Raw genomic sequence first — 19937 nt, 5'->3', positions numbered from 1 at the left:
GGGGTTAGGCCCCTCTAATCACACTTCAACTATCTCCTCTTCTCTATTGGAAAATATTTTATGGATAATCAATCATTTTTGTTTTCTTTCTAAATGATCTCAATGAGATTTATCTCACATCCTCTGGATTTTCTAGTGACTCTGATGGTGTAATGCGGTATGTGAAAACTGAACTTAATGTTTGCTTTTTATTTTTTTTACACTTGCCAAAGTTGAAGTAGTATAATTGCTAAATATTTCCATTGTGGTAGATAAAGATCATTGCAGTCATAACAGAGTGTTAAAGGAATAGTTCACCCAAAAATGAAAATTCACTCATTATTAACTTACCCTAATGCAATCCCAGATGTGTATGACTGTTTTTCTTCAGCAGGACACAAATTAACATTTTTAGAAGAAGATAGATCTCTGTCAGGTCTTTATAATGCAAGTAAATGGGTGCCAGCGCTTTGATGGTCCAAAAGTCACATTTAGGCAGCATAAAAGTAATCCACGTGACTCCAGTCGATCAATGAATGTCTTCTGAAGAAAATCGATATGTTTGTATACAAACTAAATTGATAATTAAAATGTTATTAACTTGGTAAAATGTTACCTGCCAGCAGTTAATGCACCACGTAGCTGTCATGTGATGTAAGCGCATTCACGCAAGAATTCAGAAGCGGCACTTGTTTACAACAGAAGAACGAATGTCATGCAAGAGTTTGGCCATTTCAAACAGCATCAGAGCCCTGGACCGAAGCGCCGATTTAAAGTTAAAAACGTTTTAATTATCAACTTGTTTCTTACAGAAACCTATCGATTCGCTTCAGAAGACATTCATTGATTGACTCATGGATTATTTCTATGCTGCCTAAATGTGACTTTTGGACCGTCATATTGCTGGCACCCATTTACTTGCATTATAAGGACCTGACAGAGATCTATCTTCTTCTAAAAATCTTAATTTTCATTATGCTGAAGAAAGAAAGTCATACACATCTGAGATGGCATCAGGGTAAGTGAATAATAAGAGAATCTTCATTTTTACATAAACTATTCCTTTAAGCTTTCACAAAGATATATATTAATTTATTTTCTGTTACAAAAAACACTCATTAAAAACCTTTATCAGAAGTTTTCTGTAATACATTATAAGAATTATCATCCTGTATTATTGCTAAGAACATCAGGTACCCTATGAGTCAAAAGTGGTGTAGTAAAGGTTACCAAGGTGACAAGGACCGGACTGAAGGTGAGAGGCCTGCTACACTTTAACACAGGAAATGCCTTAGACAACATGCATTACACACAAAGTGCAAGAGACTGCTGTCTTTGCCAGCCACTGTTAGACTAACAACCAACAAACACAGGAACAGAATTTATCCTGATTTGCCACCCCAATTCTGTCTCCACTGCCTCCTGTAGCCCTTTAAGTTAAATAATTTTGGTTTTATTTGTGAAAGGTTTTTTTATGACATGCACTCACACGCCTGAGCCTCCGAAATAAAAACCACATGCTCTGAATTTAAAAAGGAGCTCAAGAAAAATACTAATTTTCATCATAAGTGATGTATTTCTTGCCTGAGCCTGAGTCATGAATTTATATTGATGTGGATGTGGTCTGTGGACATTGAGGCCAAAATCGAATGTTAGACTCTAATAACTAGACTACTTGAGGGTAAATTATACATAATATAATCATAATAACTTTCCTGGCAAAATTGCTGGTGTCAGCTTTTCTCCTAGATAGTTTTGCTAACAGAACTGACACTATCTGAAAGACAGACCTAAAGTCACCAAAACTGACAAAAAAATTTGGTTGACCAGCCCAACCTTTGGTTGAAAAACATTTATAATTTATAATTTACTCACCCTAATATCATTCTAAACCAGTATGTCTTTCATTAGAGAAAAATAGTATTATTCATGAAAGAATAACTCTTAGCAATCTTTTCAATTAATCGGTTCCCCAAGGAGAACTAAGGCAGATGTCAAGATTTTCAGTGAATAATGACTTAAATTTCAGCCTGTTTCTCACCTAAAATTTTCATATGACTTTAGAAGACTTGAGATATAGCACATGAGTCATATGGACTACTTTTATGATCCTTTTTGTGCCTCCTTTTTGAAGCTTGAAAGCTCCAGTCCCCAGTAACTGCAATTGCAAGGAGTAGAGCAACCAGTACATTCTTAGCAATTTCTCCTTTCATGTTCCACAGAAGAAAGTAATTCATACAGGTTTGGAACGCCATGAGGGTGAGTAAATAAAGACCAAATTTTCATTTTTATGTAAACTGTTCCTTTAATGTGAGAGGGAGGCAACTTACGTATATCTGTGGCAGAGTGATTCAATGCAGATCAAAACTCTGACACTGTCTCTGGCTCTCAGCTGGTTCTTACTTTTCTTCACCTCAGTGTGGTCTGCAACAAAGTACAAACAAGCACTTCAAATTTCAGAAGTCTCTCGTCATCCCAAATGAATGCAACATCTAAGTAACCTCAGAGACTATTTAGCAGAAACTGGCCACTTCTGTTAAAAAGAATGGGAGAAACTGGAATGCTCAACGGTCAACAGATGTAGAAAATGAAGTCCCACTTTACAGGTAAAAGAGCCAATCACCTTTTACATTGGCATTGCCTGTCAATCAATACAAGCTATGAAAATTGCATTTTATAGCATGATCTGAGGTAAAGTAGCACAATTTATGATTCCAGTATTGTCAAATTTTACTGCTGATTTGAAATATGTTCTTTAATTGTAATCTTGTCCAAATGTTTTGGAGATTTCTGTCTTTTCCCATTCAAGTAGATAGAAGCTGCACTTGTATGCTGCTTTTTTACATAGAAAATAGCTACCAGCCTGCCAGAGCGTTCCAAAGATGGCCGCCGAGTGGACTGAATTGCTAAAAAGACTTTGGTAACATACAGTAATAAAGCAAATCTATAAAGAAATATTATGTTTCCCCCTTTTCTAGAAAACAAGGCCTGAAAATACTTTTCATTAGTGCATGTCAAACTGTTTTACGCTGTATTATAAAGAGTACAGGCTGTTGAAGTGTTGTGTTTGACAGAGCCAGTCATGTTTGACCTCCGGCCGTGTCTAAACATTGGTCTCTTCTGTAAGTCTGCTGTGGATTTGTGAATATGTGAAGTAAACCTTTCCTTACCAATATGAACATTGGCAGAAAACTCATAAATTCCAGTTACGGGAGCTGTAAATCGGCCAGTGGACTGATCCATCCCTGTCCCTCTTAGAAAGGCACCTTTGGCAGGAGGCTGAAGGTATGAAACAGGTGAGAATTATCGAGGGTTTACCATGAACACCCCACACCAAATAACCTGTTTCCACTAGACTAGAGGATATATGAAGCAGAAGCTATTAGTCAAACATCCACACAAAGTCATTTTTTAGAAAAGAAAATAACTTGAAGAGATATAAGAGATATAAAAGAATAATACATGAACACATACAACCCCAATTCCGAAAAAGTTGGGACAGTATGAAAAATGCTAATAAAAACAAAAAGGAGTGATTTGTAAATTATATTCACCCTTTGCTATAATGAAAGTATTACAACTAAACATTATATGATGTTTTACCTTGTGAATTAAATGTTTTTTTTTTTTTTTTTAATGTACAGTAATTTCAAATCAGATGATGTAACAGGCTCCAAAAAAGTTGGGTCAGTCGAGTGTTTACCACTGTGAAATATCACCATTTCTTCTAATAACACTTATTAAGCATTTAGGCACTGAAGACTCAAGTTTGTTAAGTTTAAAAAGTGGAATTTTCCATCATTCATCCATTATGCAGCTCTATAGATGCACAATTGTACAAGGACTTCATTGCCATATTGTGCGCTTAATAATGCACCACACATTCTTAATTGGAGATGGTCAGGACTGCAGACAGGCCAATCTATCAACCGCACTCTCTGTTTATTCAGCCAGTATGTGGTTTGAAGTTGTCCTGCTGAAAATTCCAGGACGTCCCTGGAAAAGACGGTGCTGGAAGGCAGTATATGCTGCTCCAAAATTTGTACATATCTGTCTGCATTAATGCTACCCTCACAGATGTGCGAGTTACCCATGCCATGGGCACTGACACACCCCTGGCCCATATAGACACTGGCTTTTGGACCTGACGCTGATAACAGCTTGGATGGTCCTTTTCCTCTTTGGCCCGGAGAACACGATGGCTGTGTTTTTCAAAAACTATATGAAATGTGGACTCATCTGACCAAAAAACACAGTTCCACTGTTCTACTTTCCATCTAAGATTAGACCGAGCCCAGAGAAGTCGGCAGCACTTCTGGACAGTGTTGATGTAGGGCTTCTGCTTTGCATAATAAAGTCTTAACTTGCATCTGTGGATGCAGCGGTGAGTGGTGTTGACTAACAAAGGTTTACTAAAGTAATCCCAAGCCCATGTTCATGATATCCATTACAGATGAATGATGTTTTTTAAGACAGTGATGTCTGAGGGATCAGAGATCACGCGCATTCAGAAATGGTTTTCGTCTTGCCCTTTACGCACCGAGATTTGACCATATTCCTTGAATCTTTTAACTATATTGTGCACTGTACAGGGTGAAATGCCCAAAATCCTTCCAATTTGTCTTTGGGGAACATTGTTCTCAAAGTGCTGGATTATTTGCTGAAGCATCCGTTGGCAAATTGACAAGTCTTGACCGATTCTTGCTCTCGAAGGACTAGACTGTTTTTGGTGGCTCCTTTTATACTATGACATGATTACCTCACCTGTTTAACATCTCCTGTTTCACATTGCCTTATTATTTTAACTTGTCAAATTGTTATTAGTCTTAAATTGCCCCGGTCTTTTTTGGAGCGTGTTGTAATCATCTTATTTGAAATTACTGTACATAAAAGAAATTAAAAAATTAAATTCACAAGGTAAAACCTCATATAATGTTTAGTTGTAGTGCTTTCAATATAGCAAAGGGTGAAATAATTTACAAATAACTCCTTTTTGTTTTTATTAGCATTTTTCATACTGTCCCAATTTTTTTGGATTTGGAATTGTAAATTGTTGACTGTCATTCCAAGCATAAATGTCTCAAGAATATGTTTTTCAGCAGAATTCTTGCTCTCCTCACTCTAATAAACCCACATACAAATCGAAGCATCGAGCATACAGTGTTAGAAAATAAAACAGTTTGGGAGCACATAACAATTAAATGGCTTGAAATATGTAGACATCTGCCAAGAATCGTCTGATTCTGTTTTTTGATCATAACTGCACGCTGCAGCCATGCCATACCAAATTATTCTGCATTACGCCTCCAGAACCCACCAAGAGTTCCAAACCCAGATGCTTTTATAATGAGTCCTCCAATTAGTGTGCTAAACACTGTTTCAGTTATGCCATTTTTGTGTTGTCAGCTCAGAACACATACAATGAAAACCTTTCAGTACATGTCAGATCCAAACAGATAGCTGGAGGAAAATGTCATTTCTCTTGATGTGTATTTTTAAATTGGATGAGTAGTCAATTCTTTTCAGATTTGAAAGAATATATGATCCTATTTTCTTTAATATAGAAAAGTAAAAATCACACATCCTCAGTTGATTTCTGAAACGTCTACAGCTAGACATATATTTGAAAGTCGCCAAGTATAATCAGAGGTGAAGTGTGCAATTTTGGCGCCACTGTCACCAAATGGAATTAGAATTTTCAAACAGGTCTCCACAACACTCCCCCTGTCTGTCTTTAGTCAATCAAACATATAGTCCCGGTCCAAACTTGGTTAAGCCTAATTTGCTATGTCAGGCTGGTTGGGATGCAATCTTTAAATAGCACAACAGAGCCACCGAGTGTTTACACATTTCATGGCAATTAACCAATGAATAGCTTATTTACAGTTGTTTCTCCATATTCAAAGAATAGTTCTCCCAAAAATGAAAATTATTTTATCATTTACTCACCCTCATGCCATCCCAGATGTGTATGACTGTCTTTTTTCTGCAGAACACAAACAAAGTTTTTTAGAAGAATATCTCAGCTCTGTTGGTCCATACAAGTGAATGATGACCAAAACTTTGAAGCTCCAAAAAGCACATAAAAGCAGCATAAAAGTAATACATACCACTCCAGTGGTTTAATCCATGTCTTCTTAAGCGATCTAATCGATTTTGGGTGAGAACAGACCATAATATAACTCCTTTTTCACTGTACATCTTACCATTGTTGTCTCTAGGCACAATCATGATTTACCATGCTCAATTACACCTCCTTGTGCTTGACGTATACGCAGATCGCTAGGTGGCACTGGGAAGTGTAATCGATCTTGAAATCTTGATCACCACAATTTATTGTGATAAAGGAGTTATATTTTGGTCTGCTCTCATCCAAAATCGATTGGATGACTTCAGAAGACATGGATTAAACCACTGGAGTCATATGGATTACTTATGTGCTTTTTGGAGCTTCAAAGTTTTGGTCACCATTCACTTGCATTGTATGGACATACAGAGCTGAGATATTGTTCTAAAAATCTTTGTTTGTGTTTAGCAGAATAAGGAAGGACAGTCGTACACATCTGGAATGGCATGAGGGTGAGTAAATGATGAGAAACTAATTTTTGGGTGAACTATCCCTTTAAGCTGGGATACGAGAAAGTATTTTAACGTAAAAAAAAATTACACACTTCATCTTCAAATGCTCAGATGCTTGGCATTGGAAATTAGGGTGAATCATAATTGGTTATATTGATCAATGGCTAATTTTTTCCATTATTGCTGTAGAGGACACTCTACAAATAACATGGATTTTCAGTGTTTGTCAGTAATTTACATACTCTGTCTGCCTAATCAGAACACCACTGGGTAAAGTTCTTCCTTGAAACAGTGCACTGTTTCAAACAGTGTCTATTTCTACCCACACCACTCACTAGTCCAAAACCCCAGACAGAGTACCTTTTGTACCACCAAGAAAGCAAAATGGGACATTTGAAAAGGATATATATATTAGGAGGAGGGTGGCTGACGCCCTACATGACTGGCCAATCCAGTGTCTCATCACTAATATCCATATGACAAGAACCAGTTAGGAGCTTACTCCTTACTCCACAGATGTCCTAAATAATGTTAAATATTTAACACACAGGTTGAATTAGAAGCTTTAAGAAATTCGGTATTCTGTAAAACTATAACCATGAAGATGCAACTATGCATTTTGCAGCCAAATTAATTATGACAAAACAAGCCAATTTGAAATAGTTTTTAAACTACTGGAATTTCCTAAATTCTGGATGAAACCTACCCTGCTACCACAAGAAGACAGTCATGCACTTTGGAAGTTTTATTATTTACTGTAAACTCTAAATCACTGGAATCCTCATTCAAATTGGCCTAAAAGGGATAGTTCACCCAAAAATTAAAATTCTCTCAACATTTACTCACCCTCATGCCATCCCAGATGTGTATGACTTTCTTTCTTCTGCAGAACACAAATTAAGATTTTTATAAGAATATATCTGCTCTGTAGGTGCATACAGTGCAAGTGAATGGGTGCCAAAATTGTTATGCTCCAAAAAGCACATAAAGCATCATAAAAAATAATCCAAAAGACTCCAGTGTTTTAATCCATATCTTCAGAAGCAATGTGATAGGTGTGGGTGAGAAACAGATCAATATTTAAGTCCATTCTTGCTATATTTTCTTCTCCCTGCCCAGTAGGGATCATATGCATGCAAAGTTAAAGTGGACATTGACTGAGTAGGGAGGAGAATTTATATTAAAAAAGGACCTAAATATTGATCTGTTTCTCACCCACACCTATCATATCGCATCTGAAGACATTGATTTAACCACTGGAGTCTTGTGGATTACTTTTATGCTGATTTATGGGATTTTTGGAGATTGAAAACTTTGGCACCCATTCACTTCATTGTATGGACCAAAAGAGCTGAGAAATTCTTCTAAAAATCTTCATTTGAGTTCAGCAGATGAAAGAAAGTCATACGCATCTGGGATGGCATAAGGGTGAGTAAATGATGATACAAATTAAATTTTTTGGGTGAACTATTCCTTTAATGTGAATGTGCTGCTCCCCAATATATGTACGCCTTGTTTACTTCTATTGTGTTGGGCTGTCAACACTAATGTGGTCTTCATGGAGTTATAACATCATTAAGTTCGTAATTTCTCTTTTCCAGATGTGTTTTGAGTATAATGCATCTGTTCATTTGATGACGTTAAAGATCTAGATACTGTATACAGTAACTGTGTCTGACGTAATCACTTGTGGTGGTAAAAGATCAATAAGCTACAAAATGTTAGAGGGAAATCAATGCTGAAAGAGAAGCAAATATAAAGACTGCTGAAAATGAATGGAGATGATAAATAAACACTGATGCTCATTAAACATATTATGTTGACACTATATACTTCAGTTTTAGATGTATGTCCATTATAAAAGCCAACAGTATTTTAGTTTTATTAACAGTAAATTAACGGATGTATATAAATTTTATAGCGGCCTTAATCAGAAATCACAGAAACATATCAATGCACTTTGTGCATATTTAGGACACCCGGTCTCTTCATCAGATATGTGCTGAAATATGCTGTTAATGGTTCAAATCAAACTGCAATGATCGGGAAATATAAAATCTTCAGCCACTCTTTCCCAGTGTTGGGATCAATTAGAAGGATGCAGAGTGTCAGGTGTTTCACATAACCAAGAACAGCATGAGGTTTGGTGAACTTTCCGACATATTACTGTTAGTTATTTTGGTGTTTAGGAATATTAGCATTTATCTTCGTTTCTACTTATTACTTTCATCATGACTTGGAGGCCCAATCAACCAATAAGCATCACTGACATTTAAATGTGGATGGTCAAATGTGGAAGTTCTGAACAAGCCATTTTTGTAGCTTAGTTTCAATAAATGCTCTTTTGGACAATGGAGGAAGTTTTGAGGTCTGAAAGCTACAGTATGAACAATTGGATTCCTCATGATATGACCCCTTTAAGAGTACAATGTAATCACTTACTGTCTGAAAGTCCTGGAGCTCTGCCAGAGTCTTCTTGTCCACAACTACAGGACTTCTGAGTTTGCAGTGGAAGGCTTCCTCAATTCTCCTGTAGGAGGTCATGCCCTCAAGGGTAATGAGAGCTGTGGGCAACTGACTAGGCTCGTTGGGTTTGTCCACTGCTGCTCGCCTCTCTGTGGCCTCTGTTCAAAAAGAACACAAGTAGACACATCACACCTCATCATCATGCATCTCAGAATGTCCAACTAATCTTCATGATAACTATTTGATAAAGATAAGAAAATGTCCGTCACAATCACTTAGATGGCTTTAGCTGTATGTGTTGTGGGTCTTCACCTTTGATCATTTTTTTGAACTCTTGCAGCAGGACCTCTTGAGTGACCTCTGCCCCGGGGGATCCTGGGGGTCCCTGAGGGCCTGGAGGCCCAGGAGGGCCTGGGGGACCAGGCTGATAGTCAAAGAAACACAATTGTTACAGTCATTTCAAATCAACCTCAAAGTTCTTTCTATGATCGCAAGAGTATCTCATTTATGAAAAGACATGTCACAGCTTGAAATGTATCAAGGAATGTATTATGCAATGGATACATTATTTCTTGGTAGAGTTAAATTATAGGCCTAAATTAAAACAAAATACATCTAAGTACATGTACATTACAGTACAAATGTACATCACAGTCCCTCAACATTTAGTGAACTGTACTATGTCTGCAATTTTACAACTGTAATAGTTCTTATTGCCATTTAAATTTCAAGCCTGCAAGGAATGTGAATCTAGCCATCTGTTTTATGAATTTGTCACTTATGCAACATATGCATTGTCTTGTCGCTCAAGTCGTTTGGCAAGTAGGTTGAATACAGGTAAAGTGGAACACTTTCTGCTAATTAGTAATTGGCGTTGGTTTAAAATATGGTGCCAAATGGCTTCGCCCCTCACACAAAACCATTTTATAGCTAAGGATCTCCACTAAACTATACAGAGGGGAAAAAGAAAGAAATATAAGTGTCCCACTTTACCTTTATTCGCCCTACATGTAGGCATGTATTGTATATTTTGGGTGAATGAAAATTCCACCCCTCCTTGCACCATTCCAGTTTTGTCTCATGTGTTTCTGTCAATTACGTCTCTGACTTTTGATAATATGTAATTGTAAAGATTTTCCGCACCAGCGGTCGTTTTCGCTTTCTGCATTTTCCGGGAAAGTTGCCCACAGGTCTCTTCACAAAATCCATCCATGATCCAAGAGGGTCCACTCTCTGGTTCTCACTGACCTGCTGATTCAAACCAGATATGATAAACATCCAGGGCACGTATGTTGTTGTTTTTTTGGGGATTGTATCTCTCTGTATTGTTTAAGCATTTATAATAAGGATATGATAGCACACATAAGAAATTCTCTTTATCTTAGGGTTGTTTTACAACATACATGTCAGTGTGTGGGCGTGCTACTCCCATTTGTACATTTGATGAGCCATAGAGAGAAGTATTAACTGTGTGATTGATCAGCTATATAAGCCAGAGATCATTATTTGACACTGAGTGCAGAGTATTGTAGCTATGCAACTTAATCCAATAAGTTGTAATTTTTACTTACCAACCCTCATAGGAAAATGTTGTCTAAAGACGCTATTAAATGGTGCCAGACATTAAGGCAGGTTGCACTCAGTACCCTTCTACTTCTCAATCTTTCTCTCCTCAACACTGCTGTAAAGGAATAGGTCTTTTGTGTGGCATGTAGCACTACCTTATGCCAAACACTCTCAGACAAATTTTCTCTTGAGGACTTTACCCTTTGCTTAATTACTCCTTCTCAGTAGTTCACTCAGGTGCTACGTCAATTTTGCCCAGTAGGGTCTGTGAAAAATAAACAGCCTTTCTAAACTGATCTCTCTTAACAACTTTCCATGAGCAAAACATTACTGTTCACTTAAAAATGAGAGGCTAAGACATGGTGCATTACACTGTGGGTTGCTTTATGCAACTGTCTAGCTCTAAACACATACAGTACAGTGGGTTACAGTGGAAAAATGGCTGGCTTCTTCTTTTCAACAAGCTTTCACAGCCTGGTAGCAAGAGCTAAATCAATGAGAGAGAGAGGTTATCAAATTTGCATTCTTTGATATAACTCATTCTCTGTGGCATCAGTTTGGACCCACTAAATCTAGAACTGGAAAGACTTCAACAGTCATCAGCCAAGTGAATGATATGTCCCTTTTTTGCGGGGAAGATTCTAGAATTTTAGCTATTATCCCAAAAGTAGTTTTCAGAATTTCAAAAGGGTCTGTTCCAAAACTTAGCTAGCTCCCACATAGGCAGCTGCCTTCTAAGGCAGTATCCTGGAAATGGAACCTCATAAGTGAATCATTTGTAACATAATACATATAGAAAGCAACACAAACAGCATTCCTCATGTGAAGAGCATGGGAAGCTCGACACGCAATTGATTTAAATAGAGTTAGCGTTATGGCTGGGCGATATTACGATATATCGTGGCGATGATATAAAGTGTCAATCAATAAAGATTTGCTATATCGTGTATATCACGATATGTAAATATACATGTGCGCGGCGTGTGCGTATATCAGTGGGCAGGGCTTCGCTTGAGACTAAAAGACAGGGTTTTTCAGGCATTGAAAATTTCAGTGAATTTCAGCAAATTCAATGACATTCATTTTGCATTCAGAGCTTCATAAGCGGTAAATTTGCTTCTTAACTTACACATGCATCTGTGTTTCACATGAGTGCCACGCGTGCTATCTCTGGAGTACGCAAATGTGCACGAAAGCAGCAGGCTTCCCAATATTTGTACTCCAGAGACAGGAGAGCGCAGAGCGGGATCACTCACTGAAAATAGCACAAAACGTAACATTTTTGTTTTTTTTTACCTTAAAGCACCATAGAGGAAATCATACAGACATACATAATGGTCTTACCACCAATAACAGGGAAACAACTACAACACTGTTGTGTGTCAAAATATAGGTATTTTACTAAACATTATCACCTTTACTAAAATTCTGTTCGAATTATATTAGATATTAGGAAACAAACTGATCATGTTTGCCTTCAGATATTCATATGTTCTCTATAGAGATTACATAAATCATTAAGTGTTCATTTTTATTGGATATTTTTTATTTGTATTATTATCTTTGTTGCATTGCTTTGAGAAGATGTTGAGTTTCTCGAGGAAAGTTTATAATGAAAATAATATTGGTAAACAACATAGACTGAAATGTGGCATAATGTGAAATGTAGTATTATGGTGATGTTGATTTAAAACCAAGTTGAGTGTTTTTTTAGTTTTTTTTTTTACTTTGACTATGTTTGTCAAATTCCATATAAAGAGAAAATTATAAAAGAGGAAGTAGTTTTCATTTAAATATGTAATTTACTGACTGGATTATCCAAAAATAGGCATTAATAATATGGTTATTTAATATATAAACCCATTTTTATTGATTTTCCAGAAAGAAAGAAAAAAAACTATATCGTGATATATATCATTATCATGAAATAAAATTATTCATCTCATGATATAAGATTTTGGTCATATCACCCACCCTTTGTTAGCATGTAGCTAAGTTAATAGTCAATCTGTCAGGAACAAAGAGAGGCACCTGAAATTGGTGCGGTGCCTATTGCAAGAATTACATTTGATGTTTCTCTCACTTTGTCCACCATCTTGGATGTATTTTTTCACAAAGCTTATTGCAATGCATTATCTGTGTTCTCTGTGAAGAATACATGCAATGCTGCCTTAAAATTGGCTCAAAACAAGGGATCTTAGAATGCAGCACAATAAAGTTCCCTACCTTTTGGAATAGCCTGCATCAGAAGAGCTAAAAATGTACATAGGCATCTTACATTTTCAAATAGAGTTAAATTGTTTCAAATTCTCTGAGAATGCACTCTCTAGTACAAAGGAATATGCTGTTTGAGCACTGTACCAAACAAAATATGAAGTACAATTGTTACTTTACAATTTAAGTACAATTGTTACCACCATCAATGTTGAAGAGCTGATGATGTTTTGCCAGACTTTATGAATTCCAGTAACCACAAATATGAATTGAATCTCCTTGAGCCCTTCCCTAAACTTAAAGTGACTGCTGCGGTCAAGATAGAAACAGAGACAGAGACAAGTTGTAGAGGTGAGCTCTCTGAAATGGAATTTGTTTAGGTTTGGCATAGAGACCTGGATCACTTGTCTGTTAAACTAACATGCAGCATCCCTTCAGAAAGACTTGCCTTATGTTGAGCTGCAACAAAGTAACCCCCTTTTTTTTTTGTTATATATACTGGAATGAGAGGAGCTCATATTTTTGGCTGGGTGTCATTTTTTTTCTCTCCCCTTTTTCTTTTGACAGGAAACAAAATAAACAACTTAACTAGCACATAAGCTTCTTGCATGTTGGATGTCTCTGTATGTTGTATTGTTGTGAATTAGGAGCCCGAAGCCAGCTAAAAGACAGACCGATTTGTAAAGATACTGTTACAGCAGAAGGCAATCCCTCAGATCTTCCCCAAACACATGGGAGTTGACGTGATTTGTTTCTTTTCCATTGTCTTTTAAGGAATGATTTATAAATATAGACTGCATTATCAGTATGTCAAATCAGTGCAGTGTGAGTTAGCCTCGCCAAAAATTATCCACAGGATTCTTATGTTACCAAAAAGAACAAATGCTCAGGTCATGATTGAAGTCCCCGAAATGTTGGTGACACAACACGGTTTAATTAAGAATCAATATCTGCTTTGGCAGGTCTGTTAAGTTGTTTAATTTCCTGTGCCAAATAGCAGTTAAAGCCACAGAAGCTAGCACAGATGCTTTCTCAAACTTCAGGGCAATACCTCTCTGTACACCTAGAGAGTTGCAACCAGTTTCCACAAGATTTGCATGCTGGACAAGTCAACATCTTCACTAAACCACCCTAAATATATGAGGAACCTCTATTAACACAAAGAATGATCAGAGACACATCAGATGGTGCATTGGGAGGATCCATAATTCTGTCAAGGCAAGGATTAACTTGCCTGAAGTTGCTGATTGGAAATGTTGTAGAAGTTTGTGGAAACGCATCAATACTCCATGCAACCTAATTTTATCATGTTCTCTCATGTTCTCTTCTTCACAAAAAAGCACAAATCAATTTTTGCCTCAATACTGATATGAACACCCATTATTGCCCTCCCTGAAACAGTGATTCTGATTGTAACTGAACATAAAATTACCAGTTCTCTGATCAGACTTCAATATAAGCTGCTTTTTGGACAAGTGAGATCATTTTTACAAAGACTTTAGGCTGATACGGAATGTGCAGTGGTTAGTTCAGCGTGATAAAATTTCCAATATTTCAGTGCAATATGTACAAAGTCGATGCAGTTGACAGCAGTAGCGTGGCTTGTATGAAAAGCCCTATGCAGAAGTTATTCAGATCATGACAGATCATGGCAAGTTGTTATTATCCCAGAATACCACTGGGGTGGATTTTTCTCTGATGAGTTTGTTTTGGGGCTGTTAAAACAGCAGACATTTGTGAAGCAAAGCTACAAAATGCTCCATTAGAGAGAGTGTAAAAAAGTCAAGCAAAGAACCTCAAAGTCACTGGCATAGAATTGGGGGAGATGGGGGAATATGTCACCCCCAATGCTGTGAAGGGGGTCATTTGTCCCTGCATCTGTCCTTGTTTATATATTTCTATTAACACAGAAAATAATTTTGTATGAGATACCTTGCAATTGCGTGGCTGTGAGACATATTGAGACAAAAAACTGAAGTCCCCCCTCCGTTGTACGAGTTGGTATCGCCCAACTAGACGGCAGTGTTACGTGGTACCTGTTACTTTTCTCAGCACTAGCCAGGATGCATGAACTCGCAGTAGTTTATTATTACTGGGTGAGGATTTAAAAAAATGCTTTTATAGATAATGCTGAGGCAGATTTCATTCACAGGTATGAATCCTTGCAATTATCAGTTTTTATTAAAAATAACTATCCAGTGTAAAATGTCTCCAAATGGCTATAAAGTGTTCCCTATCTGTCACTCACTCAACGTTGTGTCGATGTGGTGACACTAGGGGTCACTCTTGGGAGCCCGAGACACCTCTGGTCTTTGATAAAAGGCCAATGAAAATTGGCAAGTGGTATTTGCGTGCCACTCCCCCGGACATACGGGTATAAAAGGAGCTGGTATGCAACCACTCATTCAGATTTTCTCTTCGGAGCCGAACGGTCATGCTCACTGAGCTGAATTCCCACGATTGTTCATTCACCTCTGCTGGATCTGACAGCGCATTTCAGCGGCTTCTCCGTCCTCTGCACTGGTACACTGAGAATGCCCCTGGGTGCTTCGGCGGAAATAAGAGTATATTTCTCTAAAAGAGTATATTTCTCTAAAAGAGCGGCACACACGGAACGTCTTTTTAAAGACGCGTCTTTTTAAAGATGCCTTTCCTTTGTGTGTTATTCCTGGTTGCACTCGTTATCTCTCGCCTTCTGGCGGTCACGATCACTGTCTTTCGTGTCTGAGAACATGTCCATGGCAATGATGTGGTCGCGGCTTACCTTCATAAGAAAGCAAGCCACCCCAGAGGCTCCCCGCCTCTGTCCTTCTACCCACGGGTATGAGGCCAGCGCGGCTATCACTGGGGGCAATTTGGGGACCCCAATGGGAAGCCTCCGCCGGGTATCCCCCCGTGGACCTCCCATTCCCCAGCATGCTTGTCTGCCCCGATCAGGCTTCCGGATGAGTCTGCCGGCTCGTCTCACGGCGACTTCGACTTCTTATTCGGAGCCCGCAAAAGTGACGAGCTCTCGAGCACAGCATCAGAGCGGGCTCGTCCAGTCGGACGCGGAAGCCTCAGCTGGGCTCCTCCCTTCAGGTGCGGTCATCCAGTCACAGGCTGACGCTGAGATGACAACATGCTTTCCCGGGCAGCCACGAGCATCGGGCTAGAGTGGAACCCTCTGCTCTCCCCTGAACCCTCGTGGCTCGATGATTGGTTCCTGGGCTCGTGGCGCCGCTCAAAGCCACACCCCACCCTGTTACTTTCTTCCCAGAAGTGCACGAAGAGCTGACAAGGTCGTGGGAGGCACTTTTTATTGCCCGGTCCTGAGCTTTCAGCTTCCTCGCCCTCACTACCCTCGATGGTGGGGCAGCCAAGGGCTATTCGGCAATCCCCCCGGTGGATAAAAGCGCTCGCAATGCACCTATGCCCGCAGAGCGCCGCCACCTGGCGTGGGCGCCCAAAGCTCCCATCCAAGGCCTGTAGGTTTACGTCGTCTCTGACAGCCAAGGCCTACGGTGCCACTGGACAAGCCGCCTCCACCCTGCACGCCATGGCTCTAATGCAAGTCCGCCAAGGCGCTAAAGGAACTGCACGAGGGCAGTTCCGCCCCGGGATTGATGCAGGAGCTGCGCTCGGTGACCGACCTCACTCTCCGGGCGACGAAGGTCACGGTGCAGTCTCTCGGGTGGGCGATGTCCACCTTGGTGGTCCAGGAGCGCCACCTTTGGCTCAATCTGGTCGAGATGGGAGAGGCCGACAAGGCACGGTTTCTTGCTGCCTCCATTTCGCAAGTTGGCCAGTCCGGCGACACCAAGGACTTTGCCCAGCAGTTCTCAGCGGTGAAGCAGCAGACGGAGGTTATCCGGCACATCCTGCCCCGGCATGGCTCAAGATTCTGCACCCTGTCTGCTCACCGCTAAGGGCGTCCCCCTGCGGTGACTGCACCGGCCCGGCCCCAGCGTGGAGCCCACCGCAGGAAGCAGACGCCACCCGTCTCGCAGCCGCCAAGAACCTGTGAAAGGCTTCAAAGCGCCCCTGAGACGGGCGACCCAGGGACGACGAAACCCGCTTCTCTGGAGCTGGTAAGCAGACCACTCCATCCCCCGGGCGAGGAGAATCTTTTGTTACCTTTGCATTTAATTGCGCTGCATGCCCAAGTGGCTGCAGTACCCAAGAGTTCAGCAAGAGTGGTTTCCTTGTTCCCTGGGTCATGTATCCGGTGTGCACAGCCATCATCACGACCACCGTCCACCACTCTATTTGGCAGGTTTGGTGCTCCAGCGGCGGTCTTCCCGCCCCTGAGCGCCCAGCTGTGGCACAAATCCACCCCCAGTGTGACAGTCTCCACGGTTCACGAGGACAGGCCTCTTCCTCCCCCGTCCCAGGCTGTTCCGGGGGTGGTCACAAGGAGACAGGTAAGTACTTCGATGTCCCTGAACTCAACACGGCCACGACATGGTGTGGCACCTCGAGCTCCACCCCACCGTGAGGCCCCAGCCACCGGTACGTCCGACAAGATTGTCCCTTTGGTCCCCCTCGTGTGGAGCTTGGATGCGTGGCTTGCGCTTTCCAATCCGTCGCGATGGCAGATCCGGACCATCCGACTCGGCTATGCGATTCAGTTCACTAGGCATCCGCCCAGGTGCAGCGGTATCCACTTCACCTTGGTGAAGGACGAAAACGCTGCTACCTTGCGTGCGGTGATCGCCACCCTCCTGCGGAAGGGTGTGATAGAACCTGTCCCTCCGGCCGAGATGAAGAAGGGGTTTTACAGCCCCTACTTCATCGTACCGAAAAAAGGCAGTGGGTTGCGGCCAATCTTGGACCTGCGAGTACTGAACCGGGCTTTACACAGACTCCCGTTCAAGATGCTGACACAAAAACGCATTCTGGCATCAAGATTGGTTCGCGGCGGTAGACCTGAAGGACACATACTTTCACGTCTCGATTCTACCTCGACACAGACCCTTCCTGCGGTTTGCATTTGAGGGTCAGGCGTATCAGTACAAGGTCCTCCCTTTCAGCCTGTCCTTGTCCCCTCACGTCTTCACGAAGGTCGCAGAGGCAGCTCTTGCCCCGTTAAGGGAATTGGGCATTCGCAACTAACTCAATGATTGGCTAATCCTAGCTCACTCTCGGGACATGTTGTGTGCACACAGGGACTTGGTGCTCTTGTACCTCAGCCGATTAGGGCTTCGGGTCAACTGGGAAAAGAGCAAGCTCCTCCCGGTTCAGAGCATCTATTTTCTCGGTTTGGAGTTGGACTCACGCCTCACGAACAAGCGTGCACAGTCAGTGCTGACCTGTTTGAAGGCATTCAAACAGAAAACAGTGGTTCCACTGAAACACTTTCAGAGGCTCCTGGGGCATATGGCATCCTTAGCGGTGGCCACCCCACTCGGGTTGATGCATATTAGACCGCTTCAGCACTGGCTTCAGACTCCCCCCAAGATGGGCATGGCGCGTGGGACGCATCGCGTGGCCATCACGCCGGTCACCGTCTCTTCAGCCCTTGGACCGACCTCTCGTTTCTACAGGCAGATGATCCCCTAGAGCAGGTCCCCAGGCGCGTCGTGGTCACGACGGATGCCTCCAAAACAGGCTGGGGCACTGTTTGCAATGAGCACGCAGCTGCCGGCTTATGGACGGGTCCGCGGCTGCGTTGGCACATCAACTGCCTCGAGTTGTTGGCAATTCTGCTCGCCCTGTGGAGGTTCCGGCCGTTGATCCAGGGCAAGCACGTGTTAGTTCGGACAGACAACACGGCAATGGTAGCATATGTCAACCGCCAAGGTGGTCTGCGCTCTCGTTGTATGTCACAACTCGCCCGCCGTCTCCTCCTCTGGAGTCAGCAGCACTTCAAGTCACTGCGAGCCACTCACATCCCGGGCGACCTCAACACTGCAACGGACATGCTGTCACGGCAGGTTACCCTCAGGGGAGAGTGGAGACTCCACCCTCAGGTGGTCCAGCTGATCTGGAGTCGATTCAGACAGGTAGACCTGTTCGCCTCCCAAGAAACCTCCCACTGCCAGCTCTGGAACACCCTGACCGAGGCACCTCTTGGCATAGACGCGCTGGCACACAGCTGGCCTCCTGGCCTACGCAAATATGCATTTCCCCCAGTGAGCCTACTTGCACAGACCCTGTGCAAGGTCAGGGAGGATGAGGAGCAGGTCATCCTGGTAGCACCTTACTGGCCCACCCAGACGTGGTTCTTGGACCTCACGCTCCTTGCGACAGCCCCCTGGCGAATTCCCCTGAGGAAGGTCCTTCTTTCTCAGGGACGGGGTACCATCTGGCACCCGTGACCAGACCTCTGGAATCTCCATGTCTGGCCCCTGGACGGGACGCGGAAGACCTAAGCGGTCTACCACCCATGGTGGTAGACACGATCACTCAGGCTAGGGCCCCCTCTACGAGGCGCCTGTATGCCTTTAAGTGCCATCTGTTCGCTAAGTGGTGTTCTTCCCGAAGGGAAGACCCCCAGAGATGCGCAGTTGGATCGGTGCTTTCCTTCCTGCAGGAGAGTTTGGAAGGGCGGCTGTCCCCTTCCACCTTGAAGTGGACAGTAAGTCCTTAGGGAAGCACGACCTGATCATCAGATTCCTGAGAGGCGTCAGGAGGCTGAACCCCTCCAGACTGCACCTCGTTCCCTCATGGGACCTCTCTGTAGTTCTTCAGGGTCTACAGAGAGCCCCCTTTGAGCCTTTGCAGTCAGCTGAGCTTAAGGCACGCTCCTTGAAGACTGCCCTCCTGACTGCGCTCACTTCCATCAAGAGGGTAGGAGACCTGCAAGCTTTCTCTGTCAGCAAAACGTGCCTGGAGTTAGGTCCGGGCTACTCTCACGTGATCTTGTGACCCCGACCGGGCTATATGCCCAAGGTTCCCACGACCCCTTTTAGGGACCAGGTGGTGAACCTGCGAGTGCTGCCCCAGGAGGAGGCAGACCCAGCCCTGTCGTTGCTGTGTCCGGTGCGTGCTTTACGCATCTATTTGGATCGCACACAAAGCTTTAGGATCTCTGAGCAGCTCTTTGTCTGCTTTGGTGCACAGCGGAAAGGAAGCGCTGTCTCCAAGCAGAGGATCGCCCACTGGCTCATTGAAGCCATAGCTATGGCATATCACGTCCAGGACGTGCCGCC

General features: G+C 42.1%; 1 protein-coding gene across 3 annotated transcripts in view; it reads right to left on the bottom strand.

Annotated features, from left to right (window-relative positions):
* LOC127419536 (adipolin-like) overlaps positions 1-19937 on the bottom strand; it is a 50044-nt gene that overhangs the window by 4991 nt on the left and 25116 nt on the right. The window contains exons 2-6 of one of the 3 annotated variants that reach the window (XM_051661011.1): positions 10168-10275; positions 9337-9448; positions 9001-9182; positions 3150-3258; positions 2310-2403 (exon numbers count right to left, since the gene is read on the bottom strand). In XM_051661011.1, coding sequence (XP_051516971.1) covers positions 2310-2403; positions 3150-3258; positions 9001-9182; positions 9337-9448; positions 10168-10275 — 605 coding nt within the window. The remainder of the gene's footprint in view (positions 1-2309; positions 2404-3149; positions 3259-9000; positions 9183-9336; positions 9449-10167; positions 10276-19937) is intronic. The other 2 variants (XM_051661012.1, XM_051661013.1) reach the window with 2 other exon arrangements.

Source organism: Myxocyprinus asiaticus, chromosome 28 (assembly GCF_019703515.2).
Source record: "Myxocyprinus asiaticus isolate MX2 ecotype Aquarium Trade chromosome 28, UBuf_Myxa_2, whole genome shotgun sequence".
Taxonomy (NCBI): domain Eukaryota; kingdom Metazoa; phylum Chordata; class Actinopteri; order Cypriniformes; family Catostomidae; genus Myxocyprinus; species Myxocyprinus asiaticus.
This window is presented reverse-complemented; position numbering and strand designations above follow the sequence as displayed.